Source organism: Alosa pseudoharengus, unplaced genomic scaffold (genome assembly GCF_046254945.1).
Source record: "Alosa pseudoharengus isolate Yale_2024_CS ecotype anadromous, Long Island Sound unplaced genomic scaffold, YU_APseudo_1.1 YU_APseudo_1.1_scf_14, whole genome shotgun sequence".
Classification (NCBI taxonomy): domain Eukaryota; kingdom Metazoa; phylum Chordata; class Actinopteri; order Clupeiformes; family Clupeidae; genus Alosa; species Alosa pseudoharengus.
In genome coordinates, this window is record NW_027468609.1 from 39,761,357 (window position 1) to 39,788,503 (window position 27,147).

Here is a 27,147-nt window from a genome sequence, read left to right on the forward strand (position 1 = left end):
TCGCATCCAACTGCTTCAGCAGTTGGTGCATGCTCGCTACTTCGTTAGCAAGTGGATCAGTGATGGGAGTGCCATCTTTATCGCTAGCTATCTTCTCAGCAGCATGGTCAGTGTTTTCAGCCTTGGTGTTTTGTCGTCGCGTCTCTTTTGCTGGTTGAAGTGACATGATAGATGTCAGAAGTTGGTCAAAGTATATTGCCGTCGAGTAATTAGCAGGAATTAAACTTTAACAAGTAATTTGCAGGATGGTGTCAGGAGCTCACGGTCTAAGCAGCCATTCCCCAGCGAGCGTCTTGCCAGGCATTTTCAATAAACAACATGAAAGTAAACTATCAATAAAAGCTTGCCGTCATGGGTTTTGCCAGTACCAAATTTGAAGGCTGGAAAACAATATATGTGGTCAGCTAATGCCTTATCGAATGAACCAAATGAGGCCTGGCGGTCATATTTCATTGACCGTTAGAAATAACAAGTCCTCCTTGTTCTTTCAGCGTTCTCTGGTCACAGAGCAAAAGTCTTGTCAGTTTTTCTCCATCTTCTGTAGTTTCTCCAATGAAGATGGGCTGGTCCGTCATTTCAGTGGAATAGCTCAGAGTTTGGCATTTTCATCCAAATCAATACCATTCATGCCATTTGGGGGCAGCCGTGGCCTATTGGTTAGGGCTTTGGGCTTGTAACCGAGGGGTGCCCACATCCACGGCTGCCCACATCCACGGCTGAAGTGTCCTTGAGCAAGGCACCTAACCCCTCACTGCTCCCCGAGCACCGCTGTAGCAGGCAGCTCACTGCGTCGGGAGTAGTGTGTGCTTCACCTCACTCTGTGTTCACTGTGTGCACTGAGTGTTTTTCACTAATTCACGGATTGGGATAAATGCAGAGACCAAATTTCCCTCACGGGATAAAAGAGTAGCCTACATATACTTATACTTAAAAGTTTGATTTTTTTCACAGGCTTTCCTTTCTGATATCAAAGGAATGTTGGCCTTTTTATAAAAGCTGGACACCTGGGACAGTACGATATTTGCTGATTCCCACTTTGTCCTGTTTTCTGATGAACCACCCGAAAGATACCACACGAAGCAATAGAGAACTTGGCGACAGTTTGGAAGATGGGATCCAGTGATAATCGAGGTGTTTTTCATCAAATAACATATTCAAAATAGAAAGAAAAAACGTTTTTCTGAGAAAAATCACCAAAATATGTATGGCAACATAAAGAAACCCAATGTTTATCCAATGAGCTGTGTGCTTTATGCCCTCAATACAGTTATTATTTAAATAACTACTGGCTAAAAAATTGATAATAGTGAAATAATGTAAAATATACCCCCATAGTCCCCCATATTGCGAGGTGATTTCCTGAATTTGGCAACAATTTCGACCATTCATAAAGGTTGATGGTGGGCCACCTAAATATTATCCAATTTACTTCAAAATTTACCAGGAATGTTTTTTCGCTTATTGGAACATAATAAGCATAGGGACAGATTAATTTGCATATGTCAAGGCGGATGATGCACCCTAACGCGGAACGATGATGTTTTCACTGGGAAATTAGTTTTTCCGAAGCCCATGAACGCTAGGTTAGTAAGTAGACTCATGACCCCATCAGGAGGATGTTCAAAAAAGTTGGTGACCTTTGGTGACTTAGGGGGCACTGCAATTAGGAAAAATGTGTTTTGGCCTGTAGCTGCTGTTGTGTTTGAAATTAAAATGTACCAGTGGTGTCTGGTAATACTGTTGGAGGTCCTTAGGCTGACCCAGGCCAAATTGTGATGTCATCATAATTGATTCGGCCGCCATATTGGATGTAATCAAAAACACTAAAAAGTTTTCAAAGGTCACACATTTCATCTGATCTTCACCAAAATTGGCACGGTCCATCTTCGGACCATGCCTAACAAAAGCAGTGCTTTTTGTAGCCATATCTACGACCGTTTGCCAGTAACAGCCAATCGAAAGCCGCCAAACAGGAAGTGATATCTCCGCAAGGTTTTCTCGTATCAAACTAAACTTAGTACATGTGCATTGGACCCAATTAGAGGAGGCTCAAGAAATTTGGTACATTTTGACAACTGTGTGGCGCTACAATCACAGGAAGTAGGCTCAACTCAGCAATGCTTATACATATCGAAACCAAACCTAGTACATGGATTTGGGATCCCATCCTGAGGACACACAATACATTTGGTGACCTTTGACCTCTAGGGGGGCACTAGAGATACAGGAAATTAGCTCATATCTCGCCTTACATCTCGCGAGTACATCGTAAGGACACACAATAAATTCGAATCCAGTCTAGTCGACACCAGTCCAATCCAATCCAACACAACACAACACAGTCAAGTCTAGTCCAGTCCAATCCAATCCAATCCCAACTCCTGCTCAACTACTTAACTGCTTGGCCCCCCTCATTGCTGCTTGCAGCTATATTTGTTCATTGCTTTTTCAAGAGCGTGTTTCTACTTTTCTCAATAAGGAAAATAAATTAAGAGCCTATGTTGAGTACAAATATGTCTTCTGAAGGCCTAAACTCCAATAAAATTTTGATCAAGTTTGAGGGACAGCTATGATCATGCAGGATCATTCAGACTTAACGTGATGATTTTGCTACATACTATTCCTATTTATGTACCAGTATGCAAAATTTAAGGCTCCTACATGGTTTAGTTCTTGCGCTATGGGCTTGTGAACTGACAAAAAAAAAGAGAGCAAACTAAATCGACACCCCCCTCCCCCCGTAAAAATGGCTGTATCTTGGAGTATTAATCTTACATAAAAGTAATTTTACAGTGTGTCTCCTGGGTAACATAGGAACACCTGGTCATTTTTTCAGATTTTTTTGAGACCCAAGAGCGTGGGCCCTGGTTGAATTGACGTCGAATGACCCACCGGTTTTTAGTCAACTTTAGCAGAAGTGCCAATAATTCTGGAGGGTACTGTACATGGAATGCAAATACACACACAGCACACACACAGAGCAGTGAGAAGCTGTGGTGCCCGGGGAGTCGTTGGGGGTTAGGTGTCTTGCTCAAGAGATCCTCAGCCACGGATGTGGAGTGATGTTTAACCATGCCCACATTTTCAGGGCTGCCCCTGTAATAATAGGGTTTCTTCTTGTCAAATCAAACCAATGATATTTTGAGCCTTGTCAGTGGCATAGTAGTGAGTTACTTTAGTAGTCACAGTGTTTCCCACAGAATTGGATTCAATTTGTGGCGGTAGCTGACTTGGACAATGGGGTGGGGGGCATCGTCTTGGTAGTGTATAGGTCTAATTGAGTGCCTGTCACTTGAGGGAACCCTTGCAAATTGCAATTGTAACACAGTTTAAAGGCTGCTGATGTGTGGATGCAATTCATAACCTTTTCTACATAGTTAAAATAAAGGTTCGTACTTCTCCTTGGGACAAGCACTTTTGAGTTTTGGAAAACACTTTTCCATTTACATCGGGATTTTGCAAACATTTAGTGTCAGAGTCAATAAAATGAGACCTTCAACGAAATTGACAAGCAGCTGTAAGTAGGCTAGGCTAAGCATGCTAAATTCGGCATCCAAACAGTATTCTAACGTTAGCTTTGAGATACTGCTTGATTGCATAACTTAACTTAGTTTAGTCTCTTCAATGTAGCCTACTATGTTGTGATAAGATCTTAGCAGAGTTAACTTTAATGCAGCAGTTTTGAACAAATTTGCGCAGCATGGTCACGATTAGGGATGTAACGATTACCGGTATAATGATAAACCGTGATAAAAATGTTGACGATAACAATTACCGTTTTCTTTTGAAATATCATAATTATCACGGTTGATTATCACTGTGTTGAAACCGTGTGTTTAATCCTTCCCAGCTTCATCCGAGCCTGCTTTTGACATACAGTAGGCCTGGTACAATGAAGCAAAATTGGTACCCTACTGATTCTGTTGTCTAGCCTAATTGATGGTTTTAACTGCAAATTGGATTAGGCTACACCTGATTTTAAAAGGCGGAACATTTTCACCGCAAAACTTGCACTGTAACATTTGCACTCTGCGTCTTTTTATGTTCGCGTGCACATTAAATCCATTCCACTCACGTTATCAGAAGAACACAGTAGCCTAAAGTTTTATTTCGAACACTTACTTTGGTCTCACTCAGGGTAGGAATTTCACGGCGGCCACGTTTTTGCCCCTTGTGTTGGCCGTGATGTCCCTTTGAAAATCAGAGGTTTACAGGCCACGGTGCCCTTGGTGCCCTCCTTTCAATATTCTGCTTTGCATCCTACTAATAGCGAATTTTATTTAGCCTATGGCCTGTCAAAATAATCTTAACATTCACAGCGCAAATTAATTTATTTTACGCAGTGGAGAAAGTGACAGCGCAAGAAAGAAAGTGCGTCTAAATTCACCTATTCTTCTCAGTTGAACTACTCGCGAAGTAGCCTACTCATCACACAGACATCACAAGTATCACATGAAAGAGCTTTTTCTCAGCTTTTAAACGATGTTAGCCGCGAATTGCTGTGGTGAACGGTTCGCGAGAAACGTAAATAATATAATTAAATTTAATCATAAATTCTACTGAAGGTTTTCGTCCATCTCCCTACCCATTCCTCTCGGTGCAATACTTCACAAACCTTTCGTTTAACACATGACAAACCATATATCAGAATAAACAGCAGACCTTACCGAACATAAAGGTGTAAAGCAGTGCCCTGTACAGTTAGCCGTTCCAGAGTAATCCACTTTTGAATTTGCAGTACATTTCGACATGCATGGATGTCTCCAAATTTGGGCTTTAAGTTTTACAATGTGTTTAAATTGTTCCACATGATTTCATAACGGGCCAAATACAAAATAAATGTTACAAATATCGCCTATATATCGGTAAATCAGAGGACAGCTGACTAAGAGTTTGTGAAAGTAGATCACAAAATGCTAAGCATGCATCTAGGCTATTTAAGTTTCTTAAAGCTGAACTGTGCTTAAATTGTTCAATACATGATTTCATAACAGGCCAAATATAAAATAAATGTTAAATATAGCCTAGATATCTGTAAATATTAGATGTTCAGATGATTTGCAGTTCTATATAATATGTCATGTTTCATGTTTTTGTAATGTTTCATACAGTGATGCAGGTCTACTGCAGTGAATAGGCTATGCAACTTTGATATTTTTTATAGCCTATGTGGCCTTTGTGCCCTCCACCAAATATGCCCAACTGAAGGCCAAGTCGCCTTGCCCCCAGAATGGTGAAATTCCAAGCCTGGTCTCACTCATTGGATCCAAATAACAGTAATAGCAACCTCCAAATCATGGTAGGGTAAGTTAAGCGATAAGCACATAGCCAATTAAACATGAAAAACTGGACGGGACACTTTTTGAAACTATTTCAGCTTGTGTAGGCCTATCAGTGCTTTCTGAACATATTGAACACACTTTTAAAAATACCGTGATAATACCGAAAAGCGTGATAATTTTGGTCACTATAACCGTGAGGTTAAATTTTCATACCGTTACATCCCTAGTCACGATGCTAAGCGGATTTAATAGCAATTTAGCCAGACGTCTTCTATGCAATGCTTCTATGTGGCAACAACAATCCTTCAACAATCGTGAATATTTTGTTAAATGCACATGCAGAGGAGGGGCAGCGGGCTACGAGAGAGAGAGCGGGGTGGGGCAAGGAAAGGCTGCGTGCATAAAAAGCGCAGCTCAATGGCAATGCAAGGATTTGAATTTAAATTAAATTAAACATAGAATATTTATGTGTGGCGGCCGATTTTTATTTTGTGGCGCCCCGCCACAGATTAGTCAATGTATGGGAAACACTGAGTCATTTATTTTGACATAGCAGGCTTGTCCCCAAGGACATTCCTATATGCCTTTTCCTCAAATGTATTATCTGGTCTTGCTCAAAGTTACTCTGATCAATGTGATTTTGGTCCTGAACGAAACTTTACTCTTATCATCTAAAAAAATGTAATCAAAAATTACACAATGTGGGAAAATGTATTGCAAATTGTATTTGGTTATTGAGAAATGTGAGTTTCATTCCATGATGAAGTAAAATTTTGTATTCAGATTTATTGAAATTGTTATTTTTACTTGATCTCTTGTGCTTTTTAGTTGATTGCCAAGGGGAAGAATGCTTCTGAATTATTCCCAGCTGTGGTGAAGAATGTGGCAAGTAAAAATTTAGAGGTAGGATTTTACACACACACACACATACACACACACACACACACACACACACACACACACACACACACGGATTTGATTTGGCTAAAAATGCTTTATGATAAATTATCCTTAAGCTCAGTCATGTCAGACATTAGGGCTGTAACATTATGCGCAGGGCTCGAAATTAGCACCCGCCAAGCGCCAATGGCAAATATACTTTTGTATTGGCGGCTGAATTATGGCAGGTACTGCGATTACGGCTGCTTATCAACTGCGTGAATATGCTACTTCAGCCTGTGGCGTTAAATTGGCTTGCCATATCAACTCCACTTTGCATCGGTGCTCTGTTCGTCCAATGTTGACATGGTCAGGATTTATTTTCCGATAGGCTATACTTGCCAAAACAAGAAAATGAAACTTCACTAGTCTTACAGTTAGCCTATTTGGTTACTCCTTCATGCATCTGCTGAAAAATTTCGGAGAAATGCCATCAGAGAAAGTAGTGCTGGGTGGTATGACCAAAAATGTATATCACGGTATTTTTCAAAATTCTTACGGTTTCACGGTATAATGACGGTATTTTTTTTCCATGCATAATCAGATGTTCACAGCATTTTCTAAAGGTTGAGAGAGGAATTGCTGCAGTACATTGACTAAGGATGGTCTATTTTACTGTCATGATGTAGAATAACTCTAGACTAGTGGCAATGCAGTTTTGCATGGCCCCAGAAAATGATGCTGTTTACAGAGTCACTCATGATTCTAATGAAGAATCTAATCAGAATGCAAAGACTATTGCAGTCAAAATACAGAACTTTTACTGTGCAAATTTGACAAACATCTTACAACCAATACAAAAAGTAGTGCAACTTGTAATTATACTTTTTTGAAAATTATACAATTAAAAATAAAACCTCTGCTAATATGCTTACTCTGTCAAATAGGACCATCAGCAACATGCCTTATTGTTATTGTGTGGTTTACATGACGTTAGTGGTAGGCTAACGTTAACTTGATATGGATGTCTTGTTAGCCTGCCATGAGCTTCGGTTCAGTTCGCTAGGCAAAACATTAACAAAAAAGTTCGTTTTGGTGCTCTGATGACAGTCAGGATCATTTCTAACTAGCCAGCTAGTATTGCTCAGTGCATGTCTATAACATGCTTTACTTGCTACCTGGATAATTTCAGCGAATATTCTTAAGGTGAGATAAATGATAAGATCATTAAACTTCACTGTGTTCGGTGGGTTGCTAACTAATTACATCACCTACTAGCCAGCTAGTTACAGCTGTTGAACAATCTCAATAGAATTTTCGTGAAGGTAAATCCCTTTCAATGCAGTATCCCTTAACGTTTTTCCTTAACTAAAGAAACAATTTAAGGTATTCTGTGCAACACCCTTAAATAAACCCCTTATCTAAGGAGAAATTAAGCCTTAAGGGTCATACTTGAGGGGAAAAACTTAAGGTGTTTTGTGTTTACCCTCACTATGCCTCGCAGTGGCACCATGCGTGCGTGTGAAAAAAGTCCCGTCTGAAACACTGTCGCGCGGCGCAGCGTTCAAAACGTTGTGTAATCAAATACACCGGTATGACGGTATATTAAAAATTCATATCATAACGAAAATATACACCGGTATACGGTGTGAACCGGTATACCGCCCAGCACTAAGAGAAAGCCACTAGATCACCACACGAATAGAACTTGGAAGTTTCAGATGTTGTAGCCTATTACCTGCTTACTTAAACTTTCAATGATAGCAAACTAGATAACAAACTACTCACGGAATGTTATGAAAGACATGAGTCATAGCTCAAAACCCGTTGCCACTGTCATATTTTTGCAGTGGTTATTATAGCAAAGATCTTGGATTACTGACCAAGATAGAGCAACGTAATTTGTTCGCTCCGCTTAAACACTGTCTGATTATAGGCTACAAAATTGTTGGACCTCCAAACATTGGGAAGGCCTGTATATTTGAATGGAACTTGCAGCGGAACTTGTGATCTTCTGTAAATGTAAATCAGGTTTATTGGCCAAGTAGCCTATACTTGCAAGGAAGCATTCTGCAACGTTCTGAAAAGCTGTATAATAGGCTACTTTCAATATAGTTATGAAAAGCATTGTTTAGTTTTGGCCGGTAAAAAATATGTCTGGCCGGTAATTTTCATCTACCAGCCACTTTTGGCTTAGCCCACCCCTGGATGAATGTCCCAGACTGTACTGCTGGTCACCACTGTGCAGCGCTCTAGAGTGGGTTAGTATTGTTATAAGTCATGATGGTTAGTACGAATAAGTATATCAATGTACTATATAGTGTTATACTAAAGAAAGAAAAGGCAAGAGAGGGAGAGTTGAGAGAGGGGGAGAAGAGGCAGTTGAACAGCTAGATAGAGAGAAGAGCTAGAAGGAAGAGTTGAAAGTGGGAGGTGAGGAGAAGAGGGGTTGTACGGCGGGACACATGAAAAGGCCATGACAACGCTGTACTATTAGCAGCATAACTAAGTCATTGTGAGGGGTAGTCAGCACCAGCGCAGGTATGGTCAGTGACCACCACCGCACGCATGACTGGGGTGCCAGCCACACGACGACACAGCAGGGTGGTCCATTTAAAAAAAAAAACCTAAGGTGGTTGAAGTTCCACACTGCACCATACCTAATTATGGGAAGCACTAAAGAGGTATGTTTTAAGTCGAGACTTAAAAATAGGGAGGGTCTCTGCTAATCGATTTGAGGGAGGCATATTATTCCAGGGGAGTGGTGCGTGGTAGCAGAAAGATCTGCCTCCGACTGTAGTTTTTGAAATTATTGGGATTACAAGAAGTCCAGTATAGACCGGATCAAAATTAACGTGTTCATTTTGAAATACATAATGTGTTACAAAATATGAGCACAATAGTGTACCCCTTTGTGGGGGACTGATGTCACGTAACGAAAGCCGCAAAACCTAAAACCGTAAGCCTGAGAGTTTATTTTACTGTCTGTGGGGTTAGCTGAAGATGAAGATGAACCGTGAGGAGCCTGTAGGCGAAACGTTTCAGTTAAAAAAAAAAGTTGCCTAAAGGACAGTGATCAGTGCTGCCGCTACAACCACACACATCACACACTGTGCGTAGGGCACCAAGAGACAGAGGGACCAACATAGCCAATAAATAGTAGCTTTACTGCAAACTGCTTTTCACTCTTGTTAGAGAAAGTTTACAATGTCAAAATGCACCAACAGCAACAGTTACATAAAGATGATGTCACTGTTGATGATGATTGATATCTCCTTTTTAATATAAGAAACGTGTAAAAGGAAGGCAACAAAGACGAGGTTAGAGGAGATTGCGGATTTATCTGGTTTCCACTACTGACCAGTTATAAACTGTGAGAGCCAGGGCACTTTTACATACTGTAGGCTGCACTCACTGTGATTTGAAAAATTGACAAAAATATGAAGAGTTGTCTTTGCCTTTGTGTAATGGAACTGGTGAGTCTTGAAGTCTTCAATAATTTGTTTACATGAAGCACGATTGAAATAGCCTGGCGAGCCAGACCCACATTAAAATGTAGGGTCTGGGCACTCACCGTCAGTGTTGCCACAGTTACCTTGAAAAAGTAATCTGATTACTGATTACTCCTTTAAAAAGTAACTTAGTTACTTTACTGATTACTTGATTTTAAAAGTAACTATGTTAGATTACTTTATTAGGTTCTTTCAGCAGCTGCCGACAACACCCCCAACGCCTCAACATAAAAATGATAACCGGTTTTGCCAATACTCACTATACTGGAAGTGCATTTTAACAGTAATGTATAGCAGACATCCCAACCTAACCTACTTAGATACTGAAATTCAGATGTTTGTTCAATAATGTCTAAGTACACCAAATAAGGAAGGCCTATTGATAGAAATTGTTATAGTAAAATATGTAGATTTTTTTTCATGTAGCCTTGGCAACTAGCCATCTTGTAGCCTATAGGCCTGAGTAATATGCAAATGAAATTACACTTGTTAAACTCACCTCAACAAGTCTTTTTTATCATTATGTTTTAATCTTTTAAGACAATTGGGTACACTTTTGTGTAGTCTGATGTGAAATGGGTCTTTTTGAGGGGCACTGACGCTGCCATGACGCTTCTGTTCCTAGATACACTGACTGAACTGATTAATTATGTTTGGGAGAAAAGAGATATAAGCACTTACACTGAAAACGGATTGGTTGATTTAGCAAAACCGACCAGGATGCTCTCTGTCTTGGATGCGCTTCAGGCACAAACGCACCACTCCTCTCTCTCTCCCTCTCCGTTGTGTGCGCATTAAGCTATGCACACGCGATTTGAAGCAAAGATTCTAGAATCTTTGATTTGAAGTCCGGTCTGGCTTGCGTGCTCTTGTTCGCTCTAGGTTCCGGGAGATTTTATGTAATTTGCGGGCGTCAGGAAGCCGCTATCAATATGTGGGAGACTCCCAAAACTTCGGGAGACTTGGGATGTCTAGCTAGACAGCACTTTGTCGCCAGCACAGAATGTACAATGTACCTTAACTAATGTACAAACTCAAAGTAATGACTGATGAAATGTGCATCTCTCTCTCTCCCTCCATTGTTGTTTTCGTTTGTGTCGCTGCACGTGAATTGTCCTCATGCTGAAAACGTGAGCATAGCCTACATGACATTAATCCCCAAGACAAGAAGAAAGCAAAGAACAGGACAAAAATAGTAACGCACAGTAACTTAGATAAGTAACTTTAATCTGATTACTGGTTTGTAAATAGTAGCGTGTTAGATTACTCGTTACTGAAAAAAGTGGTAAAAATAGACTAACGCGTTAGGGACCGTTCGTTATTTATAAACGGGGTCACCGGAGGAAAATAGGGGAGGGTCATGTCTTTTTATTCTTTGTTGAGGGGAGGGTCACCTAACTTTTTTTGTCTAGGAGGGGGGGGGGGGGGTCACCCATCTTTTGTATGAATGAAAACAGCAAAAAATCAAAGTGGCTTGTTTGATTGTTGATTTCTGTCGCCATATAACGTTCTCTTTCGTTCCATAGCTCTGTCAATATTGAACAATGAAAATAAGGGAGATTTCCCGGGTTTCTCACGCAAAATACGGAAAATGTCAACATCCGTCCCCATTAACGTTGGAAGGGTTGGAGCAACAGTGTAGCCTACTTTATTCACGCCTAACAGCCTATATCCATTTGGTCAACTTTATCCAGCCCTAAAAAAGCTAACTTTGGTTTACTTGTAGTTTACCGTGTAGCCTAGCCTAACTTTAAACAGTGTGCATGCTTATAAAGCATACTTGTGCTTCATTCATCCACACATCCAGCTCCTAACGTTTTGACAAGCATTTCTACCAATTGACCTTGTTCCTGCCCATCTCTAGCTTTGCTCTCCATCCTTTCTGTTTTTGTTGTTTGCAAAAAAATATATAGTATTTATTGGTAACCAGCAACAAGTGCAATTTGTTAATCGCAGTCATTCTCTCTCCTGCCAACAAAAATGTGTTACGTTCCAAGTAGCAGTGCGTAATTCTGCTTCATAAAGCAGAATACAGAATACAAATACATTGGTCATATAAATAGCCAGTTTATGGACTACAGTGTAGGCTAGAGTTGGTAAGTTATGGTAGGCCAACTTGGAGTGAATATACAGGGGGATTTCTTTGGCTCTTAGCCTGGCAGGTGCGCACGTAGACCTACGGCCGAACACTGCAAGCGCCAATGAATCGTGCTCTCACAACAACCACGTCGTTAACTTAAATAGGCCTACTGTAGGTTAACATCACTTCGCATTCAAGCAAGCAAAACGATGATTTGAATACATCTGTTTCTCTGGAAGGGCAAGGGGTAACAACAGGACAACACAGAGACAGGCCAGAATGCAGGACTAATGTTATGAGAGTATTACAGTAATATGGGATATTCTACGGGAAAATATTAAAACGGCAAGACAGCGGGGAAAAGTTAAAATGATAGGCCTAAACCCGGAAAAAGTTGGATGTTAGGTATTTTTCGGTCCCTGTGATTATTTGTGAAATTGTGCAAACGGTCTTTTCAAGTCATTTGAGAAGAAAGGAGTGTAGCAAGCTCCCAAATTGACGCTCGTCTGAGAAATTGAGTTTTGGATAATGTTCAGCTTCGGCAGCTTTACAATGACTGAGGAAGCCTAGAGACGAGTCCATAGCAACAAGTTCATGTGTTGAATTTGTTATTACCCAGTGTGCTTTGTTGAATGGTCTCAATGTTTTATTGTTTTATTTCATGTGAATACTTACTAGAGGAGTAAATTATTTCAAGTAGGCTAATGCAGTTGCAGGAAGTGTGCATTTAGTTTCCATGCTTATTGTGTTTCCACAACAATGTTAGTGAGTAAATCTACAGAAATGGCCACCATCTTGGTGAAGTGTGATGTGTAAGATCAGAAAGCAGAGGGTTCGTTTAGAACGATTGCTTAAGTTGATGAGTTTTCATAGCGCTCCATATAGCGCTAGGTAGGCCTATCGACGATTGGCCGGGGAGGGTCATGTCTTTTTTGAAAAGACTGCAGGAGGGTCGTTGAAAATTTTCTTACAGGCAGGGGAGGGTCATGCAACTTTTGATTGAAGCACTCAAAATCCCTCCGGTGACCCCGTTTATAAATAACGAACGGTCCCTTACTAAGTAACGCGTTACTGGCATCACTGCTCACCGTTCGCAGTGCTCAGTCCGAGGGGCGGGATAATCAGTTGTCTTTCAAATTCCCTCTGCACGCAATAGGACGCAATAAGATATTTGTTTTCAAGTAGCAGGGAATTCAAGCCAAACCATTGCAACTCTGCCATCAATCATTATGTTAAGCCCACCAAACGACTCTATGCCCTGATTAAGTTTCAATTTCTGGAGCTCACAAGCCAACGTCGAGTTGCTAGACTAGCCCTGGCAGCAAATGTAATTTGCTGCCGCTAGGGGCGCGTCTAGATTTCTAGGCTACGATTGAAACGCATTCCACTCAGCTAGCTAGGTGACTGGCTCAGGCTCATAATTCACTTTTAATTGCAAACAGAAAATGTCTAGCTAGCATCATGTCATTACATGCTTCTATTTCCAAAGGAATGAAAGCTGTTTATACCAACTTAATGTCATGCTTATCATTGTTAATATTGTGCAATACATGTGGTACAAACAATGTTAGAGTTTGTGGATTGGCTATAGGCTATATTTCAATGGACCTGATAAAAAAAAGATAATTATAAAAACGTGGCCACAATGGGCTTAAAGTGACAGTGCACCATTTACAAATGAGTTTAACAGCATCAAATGAGTAGTATTTCTTAAGAAATGAATACTTTAAAACACAATTACTGTGTCAGTATTATCATTTAAATAATATAAAAGTAAATAATATAAAAGCGTTTTACTTTTACCTTGTGTTTACTCTATTAATTTTATGATTTATGTTGTATTTAATATGCCATTTAAGAGGCTTTAGGGCCAATCTCAATTCTCTGTTTTACCCCTTCCCCTATCCCTTCATCTTACCCCTAGCCCTTGTCCCTCGAAACTAAGTGGCAAGACATAGGGGTGAAGAATATTCCCCTTGGAAATGAGATACCACTAGCCAACCATAAGGGAGAGCGGGATGATTTAAACACTTGAATTAACGTAATTTACAGAGATCGTAGGCTACCACACTGAAAGCTAATATTTTGTCACTAGCAACCTGTCTTCTGTCAAATAGGCTATCATTGCATTTTTAGCTCGGAATAAAAATGTTCAGGAATTATTTCAACAACAGCAGAACGTGCCTATGTTCGTTCGCAGCCTACCTTCTGGTCCGGGTGAATGAAACAGGGATGGGGGACAAAATAAACATGCAGTTTGCTATGTAAACATCCCACAACTCCTTCGATATTTTACAATAATATCCAAATGGTCGTTACTTGACATCAGAAGCAATCGCTACCTGTAATAGCCTATGCGAGGAGTCGGCAGCAGTAGGCCTATGCAGCATTCATATCAGACGAGCGGTAAAAAAGTTCAGCGAATTTAGCTGGGTATCAGACATGGAAATATGTAAAATGCGAGACATTCGCGCAAATAATGATGTGATGTTAAAGGAACATGCCACCCAAAATCAGTAGTAATATATGTTCTTACCTTAAATTTCACGAGTTGAGTCATACCTCTCCCGCGCCGGTAGGTGCACTCAAACGATCTGTCGCGCGGCGCGAATGTGTTAGCATGTTGCTATGCTAGCGGGCTCTGCCGTGGCCATAGAGAGAGGAACATAGCAGTAATCAAACACCTCCACATTTTCCCTACTTAAATACAGTTGCACGAGTAGTTGATAAAAATGTGTACGTCACGGTAATTTTAAAGCAATTTACAAAAGATTCACTGAACAAAAATGCTGATGTGGTACATGAAAATGTAGCTAAAAATGTGGAGAATGCAATGCAATCAAGCATTTTGGACGATATATTGTCACAAGCTGGCAGAATAGGCAACAGGCCGATGTGCGTTTTATTTGGAGACTGTTTTGCGCGACAGAGACTGAGTTTGCTGCTGATATTCTGGGGATAGGCCTAGCCAATGTACGACTTTAGCCTTTTAATATATTTGCTTCATTAGATCAGTCTTTCTAGAACAGGCAAGGGCTTTCTAGCCTCACGTCAGCAGCGCTGCATCACCCATATAGCCTACATTAAAACAACCAACGGATGGTGGGCAACAAACTTTGGTGCTGATGGATGGCTGATGGATGATAAGTTTTGCTATGCAGTTATGGTTGAAATAATAGCCCATCAGCGCATCTCTAGTGTGTGTGCCTCTCTCTAGCTCAGAGGGGAGGGAGAGGCTGAGGGTCGATCCAGCATGGATTCTAAACTCTGTGGTGGATAGGATCTACAATTAAGTGTTAATAATATTACCACGCTAGGTCGAAGTACTCCCAAGTGCTATTGCGCCACACATTGTAGTTCTCCTGTTTATTCGCTTGGAAAATCGCCACGTTTCATGTTGTGTGACGTACATATTTTTATCAACTACTCGTGCAACTGTATTTAAGTAGGGAAAATGTGGAGGTGTTTGAAAACTTCCTGGTGAAGAACAGGACCTTCAATATATGGTCACTAGATTGAATGCAACATAAAACTACAATTGCGGTTCCGAGGAACTGCAAGAGTGGGTTTGATCAGGGGCATGGAACTCGGCCTCATCCAAGGATTCCAACGGTACCTCATTTATGAAAATCGGGCACACGGATCAAAAGTTATCTGCATCAACGCAACATCCAATAAGCTAAAACGCATAAATAACGTGGTTGCTATGCTGGTTGCTAGGGCAATCATGCTGGTTGCTCAGGTGGTCGCTAGGTTAGAAGGCCAGTTCCTCCTGAGTGGCCTGAAGGGTCAGTTCTGAGGTTGTTGACTGCTGAAACCGAAAAATGGACTGCATTTTCTTAAAAGACAATGTGACTGAAGTGCGGGCAAAGTTTGCACAGAAATGTACGATTTTTCCCACCCTCATCGACCTTGTCATAAAACTTGTTTAAATGATCACACGACGCCTCCTTGCTGCTTTGTCGTCTACATCAGCCTTTCTCAAACTTCTTTGACCTGAGGCCCAGTCAAGGCATACTTTGGGGTCATAGGGCCCACCTACATGAACCCACCCCCTCCTCCCACCCCCCATCAAATTGTAATATCATCACAATTATTATTATTTTTATACTATATTGCTATACATGCACTTCAAAACAGTCAATGTTTAAAGTGCTAAGATTGTTCACAAAAGTTTGTGAAAGCATGCACATCAGAGTACTGCTTTACTAATGTAAAATATAATTAGGCCTACACTAGTTTCATTGTTTTTGCATTGTTGCATGATTGATATGCTATTTAATTACATTTCATTTGAATGCCTGAATGTAAGAATTCAGGAAACACAATACCAGCTTTTAACATTTCTGTTGTTTACTAGTTTATGTAAATCACATAACACATGAACTGTTTACATACTACTGATAGCCCATTACTGTACACAATAGATTAGTATCTTCGAATAGTCAAGGTTGTTGACTGCTGAAACCGAAAAATGGACTGCATTTTCTTAAAAGACAATGTGACTGAAGTGCGGGCAAAGCTTGCACAGAAATGTACGATTTTTCCCACCCTCATCGACCTTGTCATAAAACTTGTTTAAATGATCACACAACGCCTCCTTGCTGCTTTGTCGTCTACATCAGCCTTTCTCAAACTTCTTTGACCTGAGGCCCAGTCAAGGCATACTTTGGGGTCATAGGGCCCACCTACATGAACCCACCCCCTCCTCCCACCCCCCATCAAATTGTAATAACACAATTATTATTATTTTTATACTATATTGCTATACATGCACTTCAAAACAGTCAATGTTTAAAGTGCTAAGATTGTTCACAAAAGTTTGTGAAAGCATGCACATCAGAGTACTGCTTTACTAATGTAAAATATAATTAGGCCTACACTAGTTTCATTGTTTTTGCATTGTTGCATGATTGATATGCTATTTAATTACATTTCATTTGAATGCCTGAATGTAAGAATTCAGGAAACACAATACCAGCTTTTAACATTTCTGTTGTTTACTAGTTTATGTAAATCACCTAACACATGAACTGTTTACATACTACTGATAGCCCATTACTGTACACAATAATACTGTGCCCATTCATTAACATATATTAAACATCAGGCGTCTTGTTTACACATTTAAACCATATTTGCACTTCGAATTTCGCTTCCAAATTGTAGTAACTACATCTACGAAGTCTAAGGAAGATAACCATCTAGTCCGTTCATAGATAAGATACATTTTGACAGAACTACAGACTTCGTGAGCCTAGTAGCCCTACCTAAAAAGACTCCATTCACTTAATTGCAAAATCGCGGTTGGTCTGTTTACACATTAAAACCATATTTACACTTCGAAATTCGCTTCCAAATTGTAGTAACTACATCTACGAAGTCTAAGGAAGATAACCATGTAGTCCGTTCATAGATAAGATACATTTTGACAGAACTACAGACTTCGTGAGCCTAGTAGCCCTACCTAAAAAGACTCCATTCACTTAATTGCAAAATCGCGGTTGGTCTGTTTACACATTAAAACCATATTTACACTTCGAAATTCGCTTCCAAATTGTAGTAACTACATCTACGAAGTCTAAGGAAGATAACCATGTAGTCTGTTCAACGATAAGATACATTTTGACAGAACTACAGACCTCGTAAAAGTAGTACCTAAAATGAGTGTGATAAATGGCCATCACGTAGCCTAAAGCATCAGCATATGACAACAGCAAATAGCTAACGTTTACGTTAGCCTAACTTACTTATCGTTGACGTTGACCCGACACGTTCATAAGTTAGACCATAGACTGATAAGGACGTCCATCAAACTAAAAGGGTTCGTTCTTCGATTCCGTGTGCATCCTGTGTATCTTTCGTGCTGCTATCCTGTAACCTCTTCCTGCTGTTCTGGCAACAAGGTTTCACGGGAGATTACGCCACATCCCAGAGAGTCTTGTTGTCTCAAGATGGCGCCCGTCTGTGTGAACGAGACGTGAACGGTACTGTTTTTCTTTTTAATAAACTGCCTGTAGACTTACACAGTTCTGAATGCTTCGGTTTACATGTAGATACCCTCATTATGCTACGGTGTAAGTGTGTTGCTATTTGGAGCCTTGGTAGCTATTTATTTTTACTACGTTTAGTTCAAGTGCTCTGGTTCAAGCATCGTTGTGTTTGGTGGGTCAGGTGACGAGCCGTCGGATCACAGCACAGCACCCAGAATGCATTGCAACACACCGTCTTAAAGGGACTCATCGTTAGGTCGGCTTTAAATAGCATACAGAACCTATAGTAATTTAACGTTGTCTGTAAGCTCCACAGATCGTGGCAAGACAATTGAATTGAATGTGGACTTCTTGCCGGGCAATGATGAGTAACTTGATTAGTAATGCTGCGTGGATATGCATGATATCTGTATGAAAGTGTGTTTCTCAATGTAATAATCTATACAACTGTACACATGACTAAGTTCAAATGGAGCTAGCTGGGTATAGGACTGGGCTGAATGGATTGGTGAAATACTTTATTTCTTTATTTTTTTAATGACCTATATGAACATTGTTTGGCTTTAAAAAAAAGAGGAGACAGCGCGACATGACCTTTACACTTAGTGCTGGCAAGGCATTGAACTGGGCTGAATGGATTTGGAAAATATATATATATTTTTTTTAATGACCTGTATCAACATGGTTTGGCTTTAAAAAAAAGATGAGACAGCGCTTCGCGCTGTCTCATCTTTTTTTACATTACCTTTACACTTAGTGCTGGCAAGGCATTGAACTGGGCTTCATTCAAGGATTCCAACGGTACCTCATTCATGAAAATCGGACATACGGGTCAAAAGTTACATGCACACACCTTCATATACACAGACAGCCCAGCCCAGCCCATTAGAGCTCTGCCAGGTGGCTTAGAACTCTTCCAGGTGCAAGCTTAAGCAATTAGAGCTGTGATGTCACAATCGAATTAGAATCCTTGAACATTCCGCCATTCATTTCAATGGGGCCGAAAAACGCAGAAAAACGGGAATACCGCGAAAACGACAAGGGCCAGCGACACGAAATTAACAAGCAAGTTACACCGGTTCGGGCCTGAATTTTTGGAGTTCGAACCGCGTCGATAGCTCAAACGGTCTAGGAGCAGTAGTTCGGCCAAAAAGTGGGTGAACAGGAATAACTAGAATTGCGGTTCCGAGGAACTGCAAGAGTGGGTTTGATCTGGGGCACGGAACTCGGCCTCATCCAAGGATTCCAACGGTACCTCATTTATGAAAATCGGGCACACGGATCAAAAGTTATCTGCATCAACGCAACATCCAATAAGCTAAAACGCATAAATAACGTGGTTGCTATGCTGGTTGCTAGGGCAATCATGCTGGTTGCTCAGGTGGTCGCTAGTTTAGAAGGCCAGTGCCTCCTGAGAGGCCTGAAGGGTCAGTTCTGAGGTTGTTGACTGCTGAAACCGAAAAATGGACTGCATTTTCTTAAAAGACAATGTGACTGAAGTGCGGGCAAAGTTTGCACAGAAATGTACGATTTTTCCCACCCTCATCGACCTTGTCATAAAACTTGTTTAAATGATCGATCACACGACGCCTCCTTGCTGCTTTGTTGTCTACATCAGCATTTCTCAAACTTCTTTGACCTGAGGCCCAGTCAAGGCATACTTTGGGGTCATAGGGCCCACCTACATGAACCCACCCCCTCCTCCCAACCCCTATCAAATTGTAATATCATCACAATTATTATTATTTTTATACTATATTGCTATACATGCCCTTTAAAACAGTCAATGTTTAAAGTGCTAAGATTGTTCACAAAAGTTTGTGAAAGCATGCACATCAGAGTACTGCTTTACTCAGGGGCGGAGCTACGTGGTGGCCAGGGGGGGCCACGGCCACCACTGGTCAAAGCTTGGCCACCCTGCTGGCCCCCCCAGCTCCGTTCAGTGAAAAGTAAAAAAAAAAGATTGCTGCCGTTTTCAACGGTAGCCTACTTTGAAAGGAAGTGTAGCCTACGGTTCTAATCAAATCGTGAGTAGGCCTAATGCAGCAGCAGCAGGGGACAATTCAAGTCATCTGTTAAAAACACTTGACAGTAGACTACTACTTACTTAACCTCAGTGACAACAGGTGAGTTGATGATGACTTGGAACATTAATGTTAAAATGTGACACTAATCATAGCAAAGTGAGCTGCGTTGGGCTGTTCTTGTTAGGTAGGCTCTGACATTGACGTGTGAGGCTGATCAAAAATAAGCGGATGCCCGCGGTAACGCTGTTACAAAAATATTTTGATAATATTCGGGTGAAATGCAAGCATATTAGGCACATATCTCCGGATGGCTCCAATAAAAGTAGGCTAATAGTGTCTAGCCTAGGCTACTTTATAAAAACATAATTTGCTGACTGCGTGTGGTTCTTGCCATAGCTGGTCAGGCAGAGGCAGGCTGCTGCGTTGCCTGAGTTCTTTGTTACATTGCTCCGGTAATTGCAACGAGATGAAACCTTAACTGCGTGACAGAGCAGAAGTGGGGCTTTCCAACGAGACTAAACACTTGTCTGTGCGATCAAGTATGAAAATACAAAAAATCATGAAATTAAATCAAATTGCATCATATTTAGTTTACCTACGCACCCACACTCTCGTTTGAATTAGGCTACTCGCGAACCCGTGATCGCATAGATATGGCATATCAGAAGAAAGAGGAGGCACAGGGCTATCCATTGGTACCAAGTATATCAATCCTTCTGGGCTATAAAAACAGACAACGTGACTGCAAAATAACATCATGTACAAAAACCAACGCTTCACAGCCATTACTCTCGTTTGAATTAGGCCCTACTCACGAACCCGTGATCGGATAGATAGCCTATGCCACGCATGTCAGATGAAAGAGGAGACACAGAGCTATCATTTGATACCAAGTACATCCTTCTGGGTTATAAAACAGACGAAGGGACATCAAAATAATAACTTCATATAGCTCGACTTACTTACCCCACGTTTTTGTGTGTTGTTGTGGTGGCAAAGCATGTTCATAATCCAACGCTATAATGTGTTTCTCTATGGCATAGCATGTTCATAATCCGGTTTTGAGATCCTAGCAAATTCCTACATGGCATCCAATTCAAGACTCACATTGCATCCCAATTTATTCGACAAAGAAACACCTTTTTCCCTTCACTTTGTTCATGGCTCATTGTTCTTGTTTGTGTATGGCACTTACAATGACCAGGATAAATGCTTCTAACTAAAGGTAGTGAAAAAGCCCTTAAAACAGTCTAGGGTTCTAAGGGTTAATGTCTTGATTCAGAGCCATGTTACTTACAGCCAAGTACTTGGAGTGGATAACAGAAAGAAATATAGTTTTGCCATCAGTATAAGATTAAATATCTGCATACCATATTTGTAGTATTTATTATTGTTCTTTGAGTTAACATCATTTGAATATGACTGATTAAGTAAGGTGCATTATCATAATGTACTTTTTATAGCATTGGCCTATTTATGGAAAATGTGTTGGAGTGGACAACAAACTGTTCAGGTTGTCTGTGAATGGACCTGTGTATCAGTTGGCTTTACACAATTTATTGCCATTATTAAAACAGGGTATCCTAATCTTCAAAACTTTTTGAGTAGTTTTCATATTGTAGTTTTGATTCCCAAGTGCCACCCCAATAAAAAGTCTGGACCCAGCTGGCCCCCCCTATAAAATAATCCTGGCTACGCCCCTGGCTTTACTAATGTAAAATATAATTAGGCCTACACTAGTTTCTTTGTTTTTGCATTGTTGCATGATGCTTGCATGAGAAATACTTCTCAAAACAACAGCAATTATATGGGTGCCGTTGTTTTGGGATGTTTCCCTCATGCAAGCATCATACACTGATAGAGTATATATATGCTATTTAATTACATTTCATTTGAATGCCTGAATGTAAGAATTCAGGAAACACAATACCAGCTTTTAAAATTTCTGTTGTTTACTAGTTTATGTAAATCACATAACACATGAACTGTTCATACTACTGATAGCCCATTACTGTACACAATAATACTGTGCCCATTCATTAACATATATTAAACATCAGGCGTCTTGTTTACACATTTAAACCATATTTGCACTTCGAATTTCGCTTCCAAACTGTAATAACTACATCTACGAAGTCTAAAGAAGATAACCATGTAGTCTGTTCATAGATAAGATACATTTTGACAGAACTACAGACTTCGTGAAAGTAGCCTAGAAGCCCTACATAAAAGGCTCCATTAACTTCATTGCAAAATCGCGGTTGGTCTGTTTACACACTAAAACCATATTTACACTTCGAAATTCGCTTCCAAATTGTAGTAACTACATCTACGAAGTCTAAGGAAGATAACCTTGTAGTCTGTTCAACGATAAGATACATTTTGACAGAACTACAGACCTCGTAAAAGTAGTACCTAAAATTAGTGTGATAAATGGCCATCACGTAGCCTAAAGCATATAGCACTAGCATATGACAACAGCAAATAGCTAACGTTTACGTTAGCCTAACTTACTTATCGTTGACGTTGACCCGACACGTTTATAAGTTAGACCATAGACTGATAAGGACGTCCATCAAAATTCCGTGTGTATCCTGTGTATCTTTCGTGCTGCTATCCTGTTGCCTTTTCCCTGTTGTTCCGGCAACAAGGGTCTTACGCGATATTTGCCACATCCCAGAGAGTTGTTGTTTGGTGGGTCAGGTGACGAGCCGTCGAATCACAGCACAGCACCCAGAATGCATTGCAACACACCGTCTAGAAGGGACTCAGCGTTAGGTCGGCTTTAAATAGCATACAGAACCTATAGTAATATAACGTTGTCTGTGAGCTCCACAGATCGTGGCAAGACAATTGAATTGATTGTGGACTTCTTGCTGGGCAACGATGAGTAACTTGATTAGTAATGCTGCGTGGATATGCATGATATCTGTATGAAAGTGTGTTTCTCAATGTAATAATCTATACAACTGTAATCATGACCAAGTTCAAATGGAGCTAGCTGGGTATAGGACTGGGCTGAATGGATTGGTGAAATACTTTATTTATTTATTTTTTTAATGACCTATATGAACATGGTTTGGCTTTAAAAAAAAGAGGAGACAGTCTTTTTTTACATGACCTTTACACTTAGTGCTGGCAAGGCATTGAACTGGGCTGAATGGATTTGGAAAATATATATATATTTTTTTTTTTAATGACCTGTATCAACATGGTTTGGCTTTAAAAAAAAGATGAGACAGCGCTTCGCGCTGTCTCATCTTTTTTTACATTACCTTTACACTTAGTGCTGGCAAGGCATTGAACTGGGCTTCATTCAAGGATTCCAACGGTACCTCATTCATGAAAATCGGACATACTGGTCAAAAGTTACATGCACACACCTTCATATACACAGACAGCCCAGCCCAGCCCATCAGAGCTCTGCCAGGTGGTTTAGAACTCTTCCAGGTGCAAGCTTAAGCAATTAGAGCTGTGATGTCACAATCGAAATTTGAATTCTGAACATTCCGCCATTCATTTCAATGGGCCCAAAAAACGCAGAAAAACGGGAATACCGCGAAAACGACAAGGGCCAGCGACACGAAATTAACAAGCAAGTTACACCGGTTCGGGCCTGAATTTTTGGAGTTCGAACTGCGTCGATAGCTCAAACGGTCTAGGAGCAGTAGTTCGTCCAAAAAGTGGGTGAATAGGAATAATAAATAACTAGAATTGCGGTTCCGAGGAACTGCAAGAGTGGGTTTGATCTGGGGCACGGAACTCGGCCTCATCCAAGGATTCCAACGGTACCTCATTTATGAAAATCGGGCACACGGATCAAAAGTTATCTGCATCAACGCAACATCCAATAAGCTAAAACGCATAAATAACGTGGTTGCTATGCTGGTTGCTAGGGCAATCATGCTGGTTGCTCAGGTGGTCGCTAGGTTAGAAGGCCAGTGCCTCCTGAGAGGCCTGAAGGGTCAGTTCTGAGGTTGTTGACTGCTGAAACCGAAAAATGGACTGCATTTTCTTAAAAGACAATGTGACTGAAGTGCGGGCAAAGTTTGCACAGAAATGTACGATTTTTCCCACCCTCATCGACCTTGTCATAAAACTTGTTTAAATGATCACACAACGCCTCCTTGCTGCTTTGCTGCTTTGTCGTCTACATCAGCCTTTCTCAAACTTCTTTGACCTGAGGCCCAGTCAAGGCATACTTTGGGGTCATAGGGCCCACCTACATGAACCCACCCCCTCCTCCCACCCCCCATCAAATTGTAATATCATCACAATTATTATTATTTTTATACTATATTGCTATACATGCACTTCAAAATAGTCAATGTTTAAAGTGCTAAGATTGTTCACAAAAGTTTGTGAAAGCATGCACATCAGAGTACTGCTTTACTAATGTAAAATATAATTAGGCCTACACTAGTTTCATTGTTTTTGCATTGTTGCATGATTGATATGCTATTTAATTACATCTCATTTGAATGCCTGAATGTAAGAATTCAGGAAACACAATACCAGCTTTTAACATTTATGTTGTTTACTAGTTTATGTAAATCACATAACACATGAACTGTTTACATACTACTGATAGCCCATTACTGTACACAATAGATTAGTATCTTCAAATAGTCAAGGTTGTTGACTGCTGAAACCGAAAAATGGACTGCATTTTCTTAAAAGACAATGTGACTGAAGTTTGGGCAAAGTTTGCACAGAAATGTACGATTTTTCCCACCCTCATCGACCTTGTCATAAAACTTGTTTAAATGATCACACGACGCCTCCTTGCTGCTTTGTCGTCTACATCAGCCTTTCTCAAACTTCTTTGAACTGAGGCCCAGTCAAGGCATACTTTGGGGTCATAGGGCCCACCTACATGAACCCACCCCCTCCTCCCAACCCCTATCAAATTGTAATGATATCACAATTATTATTTTTATACTATATTGCCTACATGCACTTCAAAACAGTCAATGTTTAAAGTGCTAAGATTGTTTACAAAAGTTTGTGAAAGCATGCACATCAGAGTACTGCTTTACTAATGTAAAATATAATTAGGCCTACACTAGTTTCATTGTTTTTGCATTGTTGCATGATTGATATGCTATTTAATTACATTTCATTTGAATGCCTGAATGTAAGAATTCAGGAAACACAATACCAGCGTTTAACATTTCTGTTGTTAGTTTATGTAAATCACATAACACATGAACTGTTTACATACTACTGATAGCCCATTACTGTACACAATAATACTGTGCCCATTCATTAACATATATTAAACATCAGGCGTCTTGTTTACACATTTAAACCATATTTGCACTTCGAATTTCGCTTCCAAACTGTAATAACTACATCTACAAAGTCTAAAGAAGATAATCATGTAGTCTGTTCATAGATAAGATACATTTTGACAGAACTACAGACTTCGTGAAAGTAGCCTAGAAGCCCTACATAAAAGGCTCCATTAACTTCATTGCAAAATCGCGGTTGGTCTGTTTACACACTAAAACCATATTTACACTTCGAAATTCGCTTCCAAATTGTAGTAACTACATCTACGAAGTCTAAGGAAGATAATCATGTAGTCTGTTCATAGATAAGATACATTTTGACAGAACTACAGACTTCGTGAAAGTAGCCTAGAAGCCCTACATAAAAGGCTCCATTAACTTCATTGCAAAATCGCGGTTGGTCTGTTTACACACTAAAACCATATTTACACTTCGACATTCGCTTCCAAATTGTAGTAACTACATCTACGAAGTCTAAGGAAGATAACCTTGTAGTCTGTTCAACGATAAGATACATTTTGACAGAACTACAGACCTCGTAAAAGTAGTACCTAAAATTAGTGTGATAAATGGCCATCACGTAGCCTAAAGCATATAGCACTAGCATATGACAACAGCAAATAGCTAACGTTTACGTTAGCCTAACTTACTTATCGTTGACGTTGACCCGACACGTTTATAAGTTAGACCATAGACTGATAAGGACGTCCATCAAAATTCCGTGTGTATCCTGTGTATCTTTCGTGATGCTATCCTGTTGCCTTTTCCCTGTTGTTCCGGCAACAAGGTTTTTACGCGATATTTGCCACATCCCAGAGAGTTGTTGTTTGGTAGGTCAGGTGACGAGCTGTCGAATCACAGCACAGCACCCAGAATGCATTGCAACACACCGTCTAGAAGGGACTCAGCGTTAGGTCGGCTTTAAATAGCATACAGAACCTATAGTAATATAACGTTGTCTGTAAGCTCCACAGATCGTGGCAAGACAATTGAATTGATTGTGGACTTCTTGCTGGGCAACGATGAGTAACTTGATTAGTAATGCTGCGTGGATATGCATGATATCTGTATGAAAGTGTGTTTCTCAATGTAATAATCTATACAACTGTACACATGACTAAGTTCAAATGGAGCTAGCTGGGTATAGGACTGGGCTGAATGGATTGGTGAAATACTTTATTTCTTTATTTTTTTAATGACCTATATGAACATTGTTTGGCTTTAAAAAAAAGAGGAGACAGCGCGACATGACCTTTACACTTAGTGCTGGCAAGGCATTGAACTGGGCTGAATGGATTTGGAAAATATATATATATTTTTTTTTAATGACCTGTATCAACATGGTTTGGCTTTAAAAAAAAGATGAGACAGCGCTTCGCGCTGTCTCATCTTTTTTTACATTACCTTTACACTTAGTGCTGGCAAGGCATTGAACTGGGCTTCATTCAAGGATTCCAACGGTACCTCATTCATGAAAATCGGACATACGGGTCAAAAGTTACATGCACACACCTTCATATACACAGACAGCCCAGCCCAGCCCATTAGAGCTCTGCCAGGTGGCTTAGAACTCTTCCAGGTGCAAGCTTAAGCAATTAGAGCTGTGATGTCACAATCGAATTAGAATCCTTGAACATTCCGCCATTCATTTCAATGGGGCCGAAAAACGCAGAAAAACGGGAATACCGCGAAAACGACAAGGGCCAGCGACACGAAATTAACAAGCAAGTTACACCGGTTCGGGCCTGAATTTTTGGAGTTCGAACCGCGTCGATAGCTCAAACGGTCTAGGAGCAGTAGTTCGGCCAAAAAGTGGGTGAAAAGGAATAATAAATAAAGTAAACTTAAGAAAAACAATAGTGGCTAAAGCCATGCTGTGGTCTTGCTGGATCAAACCCACTAATAAAGAAAGAAATAAAGAAAACTTAAGAAGAACAATAGTGGGCAGCATGGCTTTCAGCCATGCTGTGGTCTTGCTGGATCAAACCCACTAATAATAATAATAAGAAAACTTAAGAAGAACAATAGTGGGCTTGCTGGATCAAACCCACTAATAAGTAAACTTAAGAAGAACAATAGT

General features: G+C 40.3%; 1 protein-coding gene across 1 annotated transcript in view; it reads left to right on the forward strand.

The window, feature by feature from the left end:
• Nucleotides 1-27,147, forward strand: part of ap3b1a (adaptor related protein complex 3 subunit beta 1a) — a 231,454-nt gene that overhangs the window by 32,082 nt on the left and 172,225 nt on the right. The window contains exon 3 of the mRNA XM_076284918.1: nucleotides 6,111-6,185. Coding sequence (XP_076141033.1) covers nucleotides 6,111-6,185 — 75 coding nt within the window. The remainder of the gene's footprint in view (nucleotides 1-6,110; nucleotides 6,186-27,147) is intronic.